The 16368-nt window shown below is 48.2% G+C and overlaps 1 protein-coding gene across 1 annotated transcript in view; it reads left to right on the plus strand.

Moving 5' to 3' along the window:
• The window catches only part of LOC130113276 (endonuclease V-like), a 146653-nt gene that overhangs the window by 57078 nt on the left and 73207 nt on the right, over window positions 1-16368 (plus strand). The window contains 1 exon segment of the mRNA XM_056280844.1: window positions 9122-9190. Coding sequence (XP_056136819.1) covers window positions 9122-9178 — 57 coding nt within the window. The 3' untranslated portion in view covers window positions 9179-9190.

Genomic DNA, 16368 nt, shown 5'->3' on the forward strand with positions numbered 1-16368 from the left:
ATAAAAGATACTCACACATCTGTTCCTGAACAACATTATTTTAGTGAACCCATAAGCTCTAACAGCGTGTTCCCAAAGCCAAAATAAGTGATGCTTCACTGACTTTTCATTAATAAATTAGAAACTAAAATACAGTGCTTGTATAAGTATTCAACCCCTTGTGCTCTGAAAGCTCCAAGTTTACACAAATGACAATTTTGTCCTACAACACACTCAGGTAAACACAATTGGATATAATTAGTGTGCACCTGTAAGATATTAAAGTAACGGTCTCGTTTATGGGTATAAAAAGCACTCTGAGTAAAGTTCATTAGCCGGGCGTGAGCTCCATCAGAAAATGAAGACAAGGGAGCAGAATACTGAAGTAAGAGACAACGTGATGAAAATGCAGAAGGTGGGAAAGAGGTACCAAACGATATCCAAGTGTTTGGATGTCCCACAGAGCACTGTTGGACCCATTGTCAGACGGTGGAAGCTGCATCACACCACCCAGACGCTTTGTAGGACAGGCCGTCCCTCAAAGCTAAGTGTCCAAGCAAGACGTGGGCTGGTGAGGAAAGCCACAGATGATCCTGCAATCACTTTGAAGCAGCTCTAGAGGTCAGTGGCTGAAACCTGAGTAAATGTGCATGAGTCAACCATATCACAGGCTCTCCATAAATCTGGCCTGTATGGGAGGGTGGCAAGAAAGAAGCTATTGCGCAAAACTATACATATAAAAGCACGTTTGGAGTTTGCTACCAAGTATGAGAGAGACCCAGTTAGGATGTGGGTGAAGGTTTTGTGGTCAGATGAGACGAAAGTTGATCTTTTTGGCCAAAACTCAAAAGCGTTATGTGTGGTAAAAACCTAAAATAAAAACTCCCTACAGTGAAGCATGGCAGCAGCATAATGCTATGGGGTTGCTCTTCATCTGCAGGCACTGGGAACCTTGTTCAAACTGAGGGAAGAATGGCTGGAGCTAGATACAGGGAAGTATTGGAAGAAAACCTGTTGCAGTGTGGCATAAAACTGAAGCTTGGGAGAAGGTTCACCTTCCAGCAGGACAACGATCCTAAGCACCTAAAGCAACAACTGCATGGCTCAGCAACAAAAAGGTGAACGTTTTGGAGTGGCCAAGTCAAAGTCCGGACCTCAACCCCATTGAAAATCTGTGGCTCAGACCAACCTGCAAGACCTGTGCAAATTCTGCCAAGAAGAATGGGCAAAAATTACTGCAGAAGAATGTGCAAAGTTTTCACAGTTCTCCAAGAGAATTGCAGCAAAAGGGTACGCTGCAACGTCTTGATATGTGGGGGTTGAATACTTATGCAAGCACTATATTTTAGTTTTCAATTTATTTTAAAAAATGTCAGCGAAACAACTTATTTTGGCTTTGGGAACATGCTGTTAGAGCTTATGGGTTCACAAAAGTAACATTGTTCAGGAAAAAAAATGTGTGAGTGTCTTTTATAATCCAGAAATTAGTGATGACTGTCAAGGGGGTTGAATACTTTTGCAAGGCACTGTATCTGTCCTACGTCCGTACCATCCCACTATTAAACGGTGACAATACATTACTTTGGTATGCTAACTGGCATAAGTACAGGAAGGTTCAATTCACACATTCAACTTAGCTTGACCTGTGTCTCACCAAGAGACAAATTCTGTCAAATCTTTGAGCTTGCATCGGCTGTCATTCCACTTCCTGTACCATAAAAAAATGCAAATTTGAATCTGAGGGATAGGCGGTGCAAAGCTACCATGCAGAGATTAGAAGACTGGCGAAGACCATTTTGCTTCTGTTGGTTGAGCATGCGAGTGTGCAAATGTGTGAGAGAGATGTGGAGGAACGAGATTGAGGAATGCTACAGGATAAGCGGTTCAGCTAATGGATGGTTGGGTGGATGTTGGTAAAATGGAGAGAGCACGCAATTGAGGAATGTAGGGGGTTTGTGTATGCGTGACTGATGAAAGTAGGTTTCTCTTTGTGTTACAAATACCACACTCCACTCGGACCACAGGCCTCGAAAAGTGTGTGTGTGTGTGTGTTGTGTGTATACCTGTATTGCATGCGTCTACATGTGGGTGCTTGTGTAGTTGTGCATGTGTTCCTGAGTGTGTATGCATATGTGTGAGAGAGGAAGAGAAACATTGCGAGCAATCTCTGTGCCTGTGTCCCTCCACTTTAAGATCTTCTCTTTAAATTCCTGCTTTTTCTGGAATTCCTTTTCCACCCTGACTTTGTTCTTCTTCATTTTACTTTACCTTCTGCCTCTCTCACCATCTTTCATCTAACCAAACATCTTTCATCCATCTACCCATCCATCTATCCCTCCCTCTGCATCTCTGAGAGAGATCCAATGGACCAGATCTGAGGCAGCCTTTCGGCTGAGGTCGGTCGGGGAACCAGTCAGCTCCACAAAAGCGGAGATGAACTGCCTGTAGTACTTGGCCAGTCCCAGGAATGCCCTCACCTGCTTTTTCTAATAATTTATTCCTGATTTCTCCCAATTTAGTGGCCAATCACTCCCTATTCTAGTTCAAACACCCACCCTCGTACTGCATGCGTTCGCCAACGGCATCTCTCCGGCCGGCGGTCTCAAAGGAGACGCCTCGCCACTTCCGCAACAAGACGAATCCAGGCCGAACCACTGCTTTTTCCCCACACACACAGAGGCGTGTTCATATGACGAACAAAAGCCGACTCCGCCCCCCTCCTGAGACAGCATCGCCAATTGTTGCTGCTTCATCGAATCCGGCCATAGTCGGATCTCACAAGACTGAGGCGCGAACTCCGGCCCCCAGTGGGCAACTGCATTGACACAAAGCCGATGCTTAGACCGCTACACCACCGCGGACCCCCCTCACCTGCTTTTTCATCTCAGGCCTTGGGCTGGCCACAATCGCTACTGTCTTATCTATCTCGGGACACACTGGCCCACTCCCAAAGTAGTAACCCAGATATCGTACCCGCCGCCGCCCGACTGCGCACTTGTTAAGATTGGCTGTGATCCCCGCTCGCCTCAAGGGGTCGAGCACTGTCCCAGCTGCTACTGTGGATGATAACGTCATCTAAGAAGGTGGCAGCATACGCAGCGCGTGGCCGCAGCACCCGGTCCATAAGGTGCTGAAACATGGCTGTAACTCCAAACAGCCTGAAGGGAAGTGTCATGAACTGATACATACCATCTGGGTTAGAGAAAACCGTTTTTACCCTAGACTCTGGCCACAGGGGAATCTACCAATAGCCCTTGGTTAAAACCAGAGTCGCCAAAAAGCGAGCAGAGCCGAGCCGTTCCAGGAGTTCGGCAACCCGTGGCATTGGATAGACATCAAACTTTGACACATCATTCACCTTGAGGTAGTCCACGCAGAACCATATAGACCCATCGGTCTTGCACACAGGGACAATGAGGCTACACGAGTCACTACTGGACTACTCTGTTACCCCCATTTCCAGCATGGCCTTGATTTCAACAGTTTACATTTTGTGTCCAGGCAGTTGGTATGGATGTGAGCACCCTGTCACGCCTGGCGATGTTGCTATGTGGTGTTGTATGAGGTTTGTGCGTCCTAGCAGGGGGGAGAACACACCAGCACACCGCTATTGCAACGAGGCAACCTCTGGCGGGGCGAGAGATGGTTCTCACCCTAGGTGGAGGTTGGATTGTTTGACTTTTGTACCTCTGGCCCCAACCCATATCTCTGATACCACTGTGGCCAGAGAAATGGGGACCATCTCTCTCCATGCTTTTAGGAGATTGAGATGATAAATCTGTGTTGTGCCTCCCCTGTCATTACACACAACCCCATGGTCGACATCCCCCAGCCGCCCTGTGATCACAAAGGCTCCTTGCCACTTGGTGATTAATTTATGCCCAATAATTCGTGTAGTGAGTGACATAAACGACGTACCCTAGTCCATCAGTATCTCTTTTAGGATTCTGACACAGAGATTATAGGAAACGGTGCCGGTGCCATACCTTTAGCCGATGCCCAATGGCATGGCTTCAGGATAGCGTGTTGCGTAATCCACTATGACCAACACAAAGCAGTATCCCCGCGCACTCGGGGATACTGGACCACGGGACTCGTGGACCTTAATGGTAATGGGCGCAATGGCACTTTTGGGGTGGCCGGCCAGGTAGGTTTACCAATTGACAGTCACAGCAAGACACACACCACCAGCGCACGTCATCGTGAATCCCCCGGCCTGTAAAATCAAGTCATTATTTGGTCGAGTGCTTTCTTATATCTGAGGTGACCTACCATGCGGTTGTGATGAGCCGCCTGGAAAATCAGTTCCCGATGGCTTTTCGGCACCAACGGTTGTGTTTTCTACCCCGGTTTGAGTATCGCGACTCACTCGATATAACTGGTCTCCAATAAGTACAAAATATGGAGGAGTGAACATGGTGTTTGGGTGCACCTGTTGACCTTTGATGGTCATTACATGGTCGAAGGCAAAGCGCGTGTCATCCTGAGTCTGCTCAGTGGTCAAGTCCTCCGTTGGGCAGACCACTGGAGCCATTGTCGAATCCTCCTCACCTGATTTGAATGAGCTCGAATCACCACGTAGTAGCGAGCACCACTCACACCACCCTGGCAGCCGCTCTCGCAGCCCTGCTGTCTCCCTAACCATCTTGTCAAACCCCGGCCGAGCCAAGCCTCATAAAGTGGGCCGCGACAAGCATGAAATAACTGCGGCCTAGACTTTACACTTATTCTCGTGATATGTTATGTGGCCAGCACCGGATGCTCATGAATAGCCCCATGCACACATCAAATCTCCACCGACGACACCTCCACCAATGCCCCGGGTCAAACCAGACTTTGATGGATCAGCGTCTGCCTGCAGCCTGTATCCACAAAAGCCTGATATAGGTATATCCCCTTGCATACGTACCAGGATGCTGTATCTCCCATCTTGACCAGGTGAGGGGAGCTGACGGGCCAAGAACTGGACCAACTGCCCCGCCTTTATCACAGGGCATTCCCCCTGCCAGTGCCCCAGCTTCCTGCAACACCAGCACTCCTGGGCTGACATTGGAGGTGCCCCCTGTGGGTCTGGGAGGGCAGACATTGAAGCTGGGCTGTGTGGATTAGGGAAGAAGGAAGGGTTAGAGCTGGGACAAGGTGTAGGGGTTATATGCTACTGCGTGGAGGTGTTTGTGGGTGTATTTGTGGAGATGGGCGGGTGCAGGTGTGTCTTGGGCTGGTCTCTTCCGCAGTGCCGGGATTGGGCAAGCTACCCGCACCGGCCTGCAGTCCTTGCTGCGTCGGTCTCGGGTTGGAAGAGCGAGGTGGTCCTCCGCTAGGGCAAAAGCTTTAGTCAGACCCTCAGGGTGGTGGCACTGGACCCAGTCGGTGGTCACGGGGGGACGACAGGTGATGAATTGCTCCAGTTCGCTGTGTCAAGTGGTGCGAGAATTAAGGGACGGCTGGCGTCCTTCAGGGCTAGCGTTCTGAACCGGCGACGATGCCCCTCTGGCGTGAGCCCCACCCGGTCCAGGCTAAACCACACCCTACTACCACACCTATTTTTTTCCTCATTTTGCATAAAAATCTAAACACCTTAACGTCCTTTAAAACAGCCAGGTTTTTGTGATTGTGTTAGAGACCAAGCAGGCAGGTGAGGAGCAGCAATCCAGCCATCCATCTATCCATCCATTATCCAAGCTGCTTATCCCAATCGGGGTCCCGGGAAGCTGGAGCCTATCCCAGCAGTCATTGGGCGGTAGGCGGGGGGGAAACCCTGTACAGGTCGCCAGTCCATCACAGGGCTCTCAAACACACACATACACACAGAGTCACGCCAAGGGACAATTTAGTACGGCCCATTCACCTGACCTACATGTCTTTGGACCATGGGAGGAAACCGGAGCCCCCGGCAGAAACCCACGCAGACACGGGGAGAACATGCAAACTCCACACAGAGGACGACCCCCAAGGTTGGACTACCCCGGGGCTCGAACCCAGAACCTTCTTGCTGTGAAGCAACCGCGCTAACCACTGTGCCACCGTGCTGCCACATTCCAACCAATAATATCGTAAATGTTTTGCACGATCCAATCATATCACATCCCTCCCTATGTTTTGCCGCGCTCTAATATCCTGTTTTACTTGGAAATACGTCACATTACAAAAGCAAAATATGCTCTGAACGCCTTTCCATGTTGTCTGCAAGGTAAGAATAAGGGTAGAATAATGGTTAAGGTTGGGCATTTTATACTCATGGTTGAGGTAAGGGTTTGTGTGTGTGTGTGTGTGTGTGTGTGTGTGTGTGTGTGCATATGTTTGCCTATGTATGAGGCAAGGGATGTTTGGGGACGATATGTAAATGAGTGTTGTCAGACCCGCTTTTCTGGTTTTGGGAGTAACCCAGGCGCTGTTTACTCCCGGTGTAAGCTAGCGTTTGTCTGGCTGTGCTTCTCCACCATGGGAAGGTATTTTTACCTGCCACCAGTGGATCTGTGGGGCTACAGGGTGGCGGTGCAGCGGGCCGGCTCATTAGCATCCTCTGGTTCACACTGATGCGGATCCCCTCAGGCGCGGTGTCGAGAGAAAATCTACAATACAAAAGTGTTTGAGATTCAAAAGTGTGAGACTCGTTTTCACATGCGGTCTGCCTATACAGGATGTTAGTCAAACTTTTAGGGTAATATCCGCGTGACAGTTTGAAAATATCGCACGACACATATCCAGGCACAACGACAAAACAGAACCGGTGTTCACATCAGCATCTTTAAGTCCAGGTCTATCGGAGTCTAGTGTGTATGTGTGTGTTCGTATAGCCATCAAGAACCCTGCTCCCGGAGCGCTTCCATCCTGCCAGTTTTCACCTCAACCCCCATTTAACACATCTGATTCTACTAATTACCTAATTACTAAGGCCTCGATTAATTGAATCAGATGTGTTAAATTAGGGTTGGAGTGAGCCGCAGCAGGACGGTAGCAGGGTTGTAGACCACTGCCCCGGGAGAGATGATTTAGGGTGATTGTTGTCCATTGATCAGTGAGGAAGGAAGCCCTTCTGGAGTTCACATTCACACCACCGCCATTAAATAGAACCATGCGTGCAGTTCACCCCTGCCACACGTTCATTACTGCATAAAATATGCATCATCTCTGTCCCATCCTTGAGGCGTAATATAAACACCGAGAGACCTGCGAAGAGGTGTTTGTGAACGCCCACACACGCGGATGTCCTTACAAACAATACACAGGCCCCAACGAGACAAACGGCGATCTCGCAGATGGGCGGTCGCCATTGTCATGTAGCGTGGGCGGCCCTTGTTCGTGCAGCTTGCTGTTTTAGTGAAGCCTTCGTTTTCACGGCATTGTTCGCCGTTTGTGCTGTTTTGACTAATTAATTACTTGATTTTGGAGCCACAGGGCAGATCATGTGGAGGATTTTTAACCAAATTTTCCGCCTCCGGCGTGGGAAAATGACTGCGCAAATTTACGTTTGCAGCGGTCTCGCCCAGCACCGATGTGGGAAGATCGCAGCACGAACGTACATTTGCGGCGGCCTCACCCAGTACTGTCCGTGCACTGTCTTTGTCCACATCTGTGTATACGTTTGTTTTGTCTTTGATTGATGGCTGGGAGAGCTGGCGCTGGATCGGCGCTGGATCCTGTGGGCCCAGGGACCACGGCCCTGCCTGGAGCTGCGCCCAGAGAGGTAGCACTGAGGGTGGTCGGACAGGACGCGGAAGCAGGGAAGGCTAAGCTAACTGCTAGCCCATGCATACCAGCAGTTCCGATAACGCCGAGGGCGGTCTGGTGGCGGCCTCGCCTAGCGTTGACTGTGTTTTAAGTGTTGTCGTGTGGAGTGGTTTGTCGAGGGTGTCTGGCTGGGAGAGCTGGCGTTGGATCGGCTGGGGGAGCCTGGTCTGCTGCGTCCGGTGGGCCCAGGGACCGCGGCCTTGCCTGGAGCTCCTCGGGCGGTCTGACAGGACGCAGAAGCGGGGCAGGCTAAGCTAACTGCTAGCCCATGCAGACTGGCAGTTCTGACAGTCATCCTGGTGTTCGTTCTCATGGACAGTGAATTTCTTTAGATATGTTGGTTAAATGTTTTTTTGTAGTTTTTTTGTGGTTTGGATATATGTGTTCTTGTAGTTTGGATATGTGTTTTTGTCTTTGTGTTGCACTGCTGTGGGCTGGGGGAAACGATATGTCATTTCATTTCATGTGCACAGGTACATGAAATGAAATAACAAATGTTCCTGATTCCAAATAAATAATGGGGATACGGTAGGGATGGTTCATAGCTGGTCGTGCAGCACAAAGCACAGAGAAGGGCTGTGATGGTTCCATTTCACACCAACATGGTCTCAAAGTTTACTTTCGTATCTTGGAAGTCAGTGTTAAGCTCATTCATTCATCATCAGCCGCTTCTCCGGGGTCGGGTCGTGGTGGCAGCAAGCTAAGTAGGGCACTCCAGACGTCCCTCTCCCCAGCAACGCCCTCCAGCTCCTCCTGGGGGATCCCAAGGCGTTCCCAGGCCAGATTGGACACGTAGTCCCTCCAGCGAGTTCTGGTTCTACCCCGGGGTCTCCTCCCAGTTGGACGTGCCCGGTAAACCTCCAAAGGAAGGCGCCCAGAAGGCATCCCAATCAGATGCCCGAACCACCTCAACTGGCTCTTTTCGACGCGAAGGAGCAACAGCTCTACTCCGAGCTCCCTCCAGATGTCCGAGCTCCTCACCCTATTTCTAAGGCTGAGCCCAGACACCCTACAGAGGAAACTCATTTCAGACGCTTGTATCCACAATCTCATCCTTTCGGTCACTACCCAGAGCTCATGACCATAGGTGAGGGTTGGAACGAAGATTGACTGGTAAATTGAGAGCTCTGCCTCCCGGCTCAGCTCCCTCTTCACCACAACGGTCCGGTACAGCGTCCGCATTATTGCTGATGCTGCACCAATCCGCCTGTCAATCTCCCGCTCCATCCTACCCTCACTCGTGAACAAGACCCTGAGATACTGTTAAGTCTGTGACGATATTCTTGTTCACTTGTGATTGCAACTCACTGACTAGAAAAAAGTTTGTGATCTCACTCTCATCCTTTTTCTGCCCCTCTTTTTCTGTCTCCATTTCTCTCTTATCTCTGCATGGTGCCCCCCCCCCTTTCAGGCAGACATTCGCTCCAGAGAGTACCTCCGCATCCACTTCCCTGCTGCAGAGACATGAGACAAGAAGGAGGTGGGTGATTCTACTTTAGGGTTGGAGTTATTTCTTGTCTACTTAAAACTATTTATATAGCTCCGTTCATTGTTTTGTTTGTCACATGTTGTGCAGTTTTAGAAGTTCGGGAACAACCAGCCTCCCTAATTACTCAACTTGGCTGATAAAATCAGTTCCTCTTCTTTCTCATGTGTGGGTGAATACACATTTTTAATGCTGAAAAAAACAATTGATTAATCGCTTGACAGAAATTTCACTGATGATAAATTTGGTAGCCTCTCTTGTTTGCAATGGTGATGGACAGGTTGACGGACAAGATCAGACAGGAGTCTCCGTGGGTGATGATGTTTGTGGATAACATTGTGATCTGTAGCGAGAGTAGGGTGCAGGTTGAGGAGAGCCTGGAGAGGTGGAGGTATGCACTGGAGAGAAGAGGAATGAAAGTCAGTAGGAGCAAGACGAAGTACCTATGCGTGAATATAGAGGAGGGACAGTGGAATGGCGAGGATGCAAGGAGTAGAGGTGATGGAAGGCGTATGAGTTTAAATACTTGGGATCAACTGTCCAAAGTAACAAGGAGTGCAGAAGAGAGGTGAAGAAGAGAGTGCAGGCAGGGTGGAGTGGGTGGAGAAGAGTGTCAGGAGTGATTTGCGACAGAAGGGTACCAGCAAGAGCTAAAGGGAAGGTTTACAAGATGGTTGTGAGACCAGCTATGTTGTATGGTTTGGAGACAGTGGCACTAATGTAAAGGCAGGAGGTGGAGCTGGAGGTGGAGATGGCAGAGTTGAAGATGCTAATATTTTCATTGGGCGTGATGAAGAAGGACAGGATTAGGAACAAGTACATATATTAGAGTGACTGCTCAGGTTGGACGGTTTGGAGACAAAGCAAGACAGGCAAGTTGAGATGGTTTAGACCTGTGTGGAGGAGAGATGCTGAGTATATTGGGAGAAGGATGCTGAATATGGAGCTGCCAGGGAAGCGGAAAAGAGGAAGGCCAAAGAGGAGGTTTATGGATGTCGTGAGGGAGGACATGCAGGTGGTTGGTGTGACAGAGGAAGATGCAGAAGAAATGGAAACTGATGATCCGCTGTGGCGACCCCTTACAGTGGCAGCTGAAAGTAGTAGTAGTAGTAGAAATAGTAGATATATTTAGTAGTCAATTAATTGTTTTAGTCATTTATAAAATTAAAATACCAAACATTTGCCTGCTACATATTGCTTTTGCAATATGAAGATTTTTTTGGGGGGGGGGTTCCCCCTTTATCTACTATCCCACTCTTTCGAGCCATCCCAATCTCTGCTCCAGCCCCTCTGCTGATCCAGGGAGGGCTGCAGACTGCCACATGCCTCCTCCAATATGTGGAGTCACCAACCGCTTGTTTTCACCTGACAGTGAGGAGTTTCGCCAGGGGGACGTAACGTGTGGGAGGAGCACAATATTCCCTCCAGTTCACCCTCCCCCCCAAACAGGCACCCCGAACGACGAGAGGAGGCGCTAGTACAGCGACCAGGACACATACCCACAGCCGGCTTCTCATCAACAGACACGGCCGATTGTGTCTGTAGAGATGCCCGACCAAGCCGGAGGTAGCACGGGGATTCGAACCGCTGGTCCCTGTGTTGGTAGGCAACTGAATAGACCGCCACGCTACCCAGACACCCCTTAAGATTTTCTTTTTTTTTTTTGCCTTTTCTGCTTCATATCATTATAAGCTGGATATTTTAGGGTTGTTTTTGGTTCCTGGTCAGACTAAATAAACAGCTTTCAGACAAGCTTTAAGGTCTTGGCTTTGGGAACTTTTGATAGGAATTTATCTATTATTTTTGACATTGTATGACCAAGGGATCAAACAATTAGAATTAAAATTGAAAAATATCATTATGCTCTACCAAATACAAGAGGATGAAAAACCCATTTTTTGATTTTGATATACTTCATTAATTATTAGTTATATTTATTCAGCCCTGTGATGGCCTGGCGGCTTGTCCAGGGTGTCTCCCCGCCTGCTGCCCAATGACTGCTGGGATGGGCTCCAGCATCCCCGCGACCCTGGGAGCAGGATAAGTGGTTTGGATAATGGATGGATGGATAATGAAGGAAAATTGTTAGTTGCACTCTGACACACTTTACACACATTTAAACACAAACAGCGTGATGAAGGCTTGACAGCCAAGATGTCGGGAGTCCATTTATTAGACCAGGACTTGATTGTGTGGCTGTCTTTCACTTTTTGACCCAAATATGAAAACAAACGACACAAACACATGACCCTGTGTGTCTCTTACCTCAGCCGACAGTAAGAGAGGAGCGGTTTAAAGGGTTTAAAGTAGGTTCAAATGTAAGTCCATTTGTTCATTAAGAGGGTTCCTCTCAAATCCTTGGGAATCGCCATAGTTGTCTTGCCTTTGGAGAGAGGCGTGATTGATTTCATCTACACTGTGCTGGTCCACCACCCCATCTCTATAGAAATCTATTAGAAAGAGTAGTTTTGACTTCATCTTTGGAAAAAAGATTGTTTTTCTCAGCTATTTCTGCTTAATATACTGTCAGGAGAGACAGAGAGGGGATGGAGAAAGGCCTGGGTGAGGTTAGAGGTAATGGCTTGGAGTGGAACCCAGGCACTAGCCTTCTAAGCCACAAGGATGAAGCATCGAGATCATAATAAACTAGACGAGTGTACTCAGTAGAGAGCAGATCCCTGCCAGGTGTAGCTCCTCTTCGCCGGTGCTCAGACTTGGCGACAAACCAGCACTCAACTGCACTATGAAACAGGTTTTTCAAAGGTTCTGAATACCTGCAACCACGAGAGGTCCTTGATCATACAATCATAACTGTGCACAAACATTATTAGGCTGACAGGTCCCGTAGTATGTGTGAGATTAGTAGTGGAAAGAAACACACTCACACATGGACAAAAAAAAAAACCCAAACAGTATTTTTCCCACCATTATAAGACTTTTGCACAGCATCCAAGTCAATTGACTGGGAAATATAGAAAACAAACTGTTTTAATATGCTGTGTTCAAGCTAACAAATCTGCATAATAAACATTTTCTCAGTCTGTGGATGTGCAGCCTCCTAGGCGGACCCTCGCATGAATGCGGCCAAGTCTAATATGAACTTGCACGTTTCAGGGGTGTCCGGGTAGCGTGGCTTTCTGTTGCATACCAGCACTGGGATCGCCGGTTCGAATCCCCGTGTTACCTCCGGCTTGGTCGGACGTCCCTATAGACACAATTGGCTGTGTCTGCGGGTGGGAAGCCGGATGTGGGTATGTGTCCTGGTCGCTGCACTAGCGCCTACTCTGGTCGGTCAAGGGCGCCTGTTTGGGGGGGGGGACTGGGGGAATAGCGTGATCCTCCAATGCGCTATGTCCCCCTGGAGAAACTCCTCACTGTCAGGTGAAAAGAAGCGGCTGGCGACTCCACATGTATCAGAGGAGGCATGTGGTAGTCTGCAGCCCTCCCCGGATCGGCAGAGGGGGTGGAGCAGTGACCAGGATGGCTTAGAAGAGTGGGGTAATTGGCCGGATGCAATTGGGGAGAAAAAGGGGGGAAATCCACCCCCCCCCAAAAAAACTTGCACATTCCAAAAAGAGAAGGTATTTTCATGATAATAATAAAGCTGGGAACGCCATTTATGCTCACGCATGCATGCACGACTCAGATCGGGCAGCGACAAGAATATGCAACACTTCCTGTTTTGACTGCACGCGGGAGAAGTTTGCCCACAGGGCTTTCAGGGCTTTATGCCAAACGAATTGAACTTGCCTCAACTTAAGCTAACCTTACATAATCTTAACCTAGCCTCATCTTCAACATAACCCCAACCTTAACCCAACGCATACGTAAACCTTAACTTAGCCAATAGCTGACCCTCAACCTAGCCTTAACATTATCCTAACCATAACCGAACGCTGCTGATGGATTGAAGCTTTCTGAAGCAAAGCCCTGAAGGCAGACTTCTCCCATGTGTGCTTTGACCGCAACCTTGATGAAGTTGTTCCTTTATAACCGCCACATTCAAAACGCTTTTGATAACGTTTGACCATGTTGCTGCCCAATCTGAGTCCGATCTGGCAGCAACAGAGAGAAGTGTTGGTCGAGCGAGCCAGAGTGAATGAAAAGAGGGATAAGCCATAGTGGTTCTCAATCAGGTCCTCAGGAACCACCACTACTGCTCGTTTTCTGTTCTACCAGGTAGTTGATTACATTCACCCGTTGTCCCGGTTATTCCAGCCTCCATTCAGGGAGTTTTTACAACCAGAACAACAGGTGAGTGGACTAGCTGTCCTCCTCTTACCAGAACAACAGGTGATTGACAGTTTGAAGAGAGTACAGCAAGCACTGGAAGAACATGTTATATCGTTAATAACCAATGTCTACTACTACTACTACTACTTTTGGTTGCTCCCGTTAGGGGTCGCCACAGCGGATCATCTATTTCCATCTCTTCCTGTTGTCTGCATCTTCCTCTGTCACACCAGCCACCTGCATGTCCTCCCTCACCACATCCATAAACCTCCTCTTTGGCCTTCCTCTTTTCCTCATCCATGGCAGCTCCATATTCAGCATCCTTCTCCCAATATACCCAGCATCTCTCCTCCACACATGTCCAGGCCATCTCAATCTTGCCTCTCTTGCTTTGTCTCCAAACTGTCCATCCTGAGCTGTCCCTCTAATATACTCATTCCTAATCCTGTCCTTCTTCATCACTCCCAATGAAAATCTCAGCATCTTCATCTCTGCCACCTCCACCTCCTGTCTTTTCATCAGTGTCACTGTCTCCAAACCATATAACATAGCTGGTCTCACAACCATCTTGTAAACCTTCCCTTTAACTCTTGCTGGTACCCTTCTGTCACAAATCACTCCTGACACTCTTCTCCACCCACTCCACCCTGCCTGCACTCTCTTCTTCACCACTCTTCTGCAAAATATTGTTAATAACCAATGTACTGTCCATCAATCAGAAGAATCTCTGTTATTAGAGAAATTGCATTATTTCAGCCAGGGGACCACATCATAACGTTGCCTTAGAGAAGTGAAGAAGGTAAGGGGAGAGATGGTGAGCCTCTAATCTTGTGATCCTCTTCTAAGACAGCAGCTGGCACTGCCCAACTCGACCCTACCGTCCTTACTGGTCATCAATGTTGTAAACTTGTAAGCGTCATCTCCCCCTCTCCCCCGCAACACACACACAGACATAACGCATTGTCACGCTCACAGCAATGCAGAGAAGTTTCAGGCGCTGATCTACAGGGAAACACCCTGCACGAACCACCAGAGACTCCTGTGCTCTCACAGAGAGATTTTCTCCTCCCCCCGTACACAAACCCCGCTGAGAAACGTTACAAAGCGCACATATGCATCCCCTCCAGAACGTGTTTGACGTGTGGAATCCTCTGTGCTCGCTCCCTTCTTTGATCAGCCTCTCTACAAAGAGACCGAGACAGCGAGCGAGGCTTTGTGCAGAGTAGGCAAGGTTATGGCAGGTCACTCCAAGGCCCTAACCCAACTTTACCCCCAGTGTTACTCAACAGGGGGACTACGTATTTTGTTACCGCTGTGCAGACTGTAGCTTCCGCCTCAGGGCCAGTATTGCTCTAAGACAGATTCCTGTTCATTATATTGTACTTGTTGATTAAATGATTCAGATTTCAAAGGAGCTTCATATTCTGGGCTCTAGCCACTTGTGGAAAAAAGCAGCTCTGGAGTTTAGTGAAAGCAGTAGTTTTTGGGTGAGCTGCTATGTAAAGTGAGATGTAATGCCATGTAAAATGCATTAGGCACTGTTGGGGTCTTGCTTAATGAGTTTATATGCTTGGGGCGGCACGGTGGCCCAGTGGTTAGCACTGTTGCCTCACCGCAAGAAGGTTCTGGGTTCGAACCCCGAACCGTCCCAGGTCGTTTCTGTGTAGAATTTGCATGTTCTCCCCGTGTCTGCGTGGATTTCCTCCCACCATCAAAAAGACATGCATGTGAGGGTTAATACTCCTGTCTGTGCCCCTGAGCCAGGCAGTGGAAAGAAGAACTGGAGTTGGTCCCTGGGTGCTGCAGCTGCCGAATGTTCCTGTACAATAGGATGGGTTAAATACAGAGAACACATTCGTTGTAAGAATAAAATTCGCTGTAACAACACAATGACAAAATAAAGTGGTTTTCTTTCTTCTTCTTAATGAAATTAGCCTGCGTCGCAACAGCAAAGTGTTTTCATGCAAACGTTTTTTCTTACAAAACATAATAACATCTTACACTGGAACATAATGCTTCCTGGCATTATGTTTCATGAATTAGCTTAGAAATTCCTTGGAAATGAATTATTAAGTTACATTTTTGTGTGGCTAAGTATGAAGCCATTTTTGCTACCATTACCCTATAAAAGCGGCCAGCCAGCTTTGACATGAAATGTAGATCTAGGGAGAAAAGCTGCATAGGCTTCCAACATATTCCATGGAGGTGCTCCTTCAAGCTGTAGGCTGCCCCTATATTGAAGAAAAACGTCTAAGGCACTCTCCACCATCGATTATTGAAAAGCCTTTTTTGTTCTTGGCTAATTCATAGTAAAATTAAGTAAAAATACACCAGTGTGTTGGGGCCCAGCTGGGCCTTGCTCATGGTTGCAGACTTTCTTCTTCTTTTCTTCAACTATGTCATCACTTTTTAACAAAATTTGAGTTGGACCATAAAAGCCTCCTCCAAATGTTGTGCATTTGAACACAGGTCACTTGATAGAATGAGAATGGGAATGCTTATTGTTGTCAGGAGTCAAGTGGAAGGTGTAGAGGTTCGCCTATCCAGCTAGATTCAGGAGCACTTATTTTCCATATTCTGCTGTCTGCCTACTGAACCACATGGAGATTGAACAAGTTAACAGCTGGCTGTGGTCTTGGCCCCTGTATGGAGGGGCAGAGATAGGATTAGACGAAGATAGAGATAGAAAAGATGAAGAGTTTGAAGGAGAGCAGGGAGGAGGGGGAAGGGAGTGCAAAGTGGGGGCGCAGAGGAGAGTGGTAGAATTTGGAAAAAATCCATGAGTGAGTAAGACAGAGGGAGAGACAGATAAAGAACTCTCGAAGAAAAAAGGGTAGATAGCTTCAAGCAGTTTAAGTGAGGAGCCACTATACCAATAGTTTCTATACACCCCCTACTGTATTGACCATGGTTATGTCTATCTTGCCACTTGATTTCCC

This window comes from Lampris incognitus, chromosome 5 (genome assembly GCF_029633865.1).
Source record: "Lampris incognitus isolate fLamInc1 chromosome 5, fLamInc1.hap2, whole genome shotgun sequence".
In the NCBI taxonomy this organism is placed as follows: domain Eukaryota; kingdom Metazoa; phylum Chordata; class Actinopteri; order Lampriformes; family Lampridae; genus Lampris; species Lampris incognitus.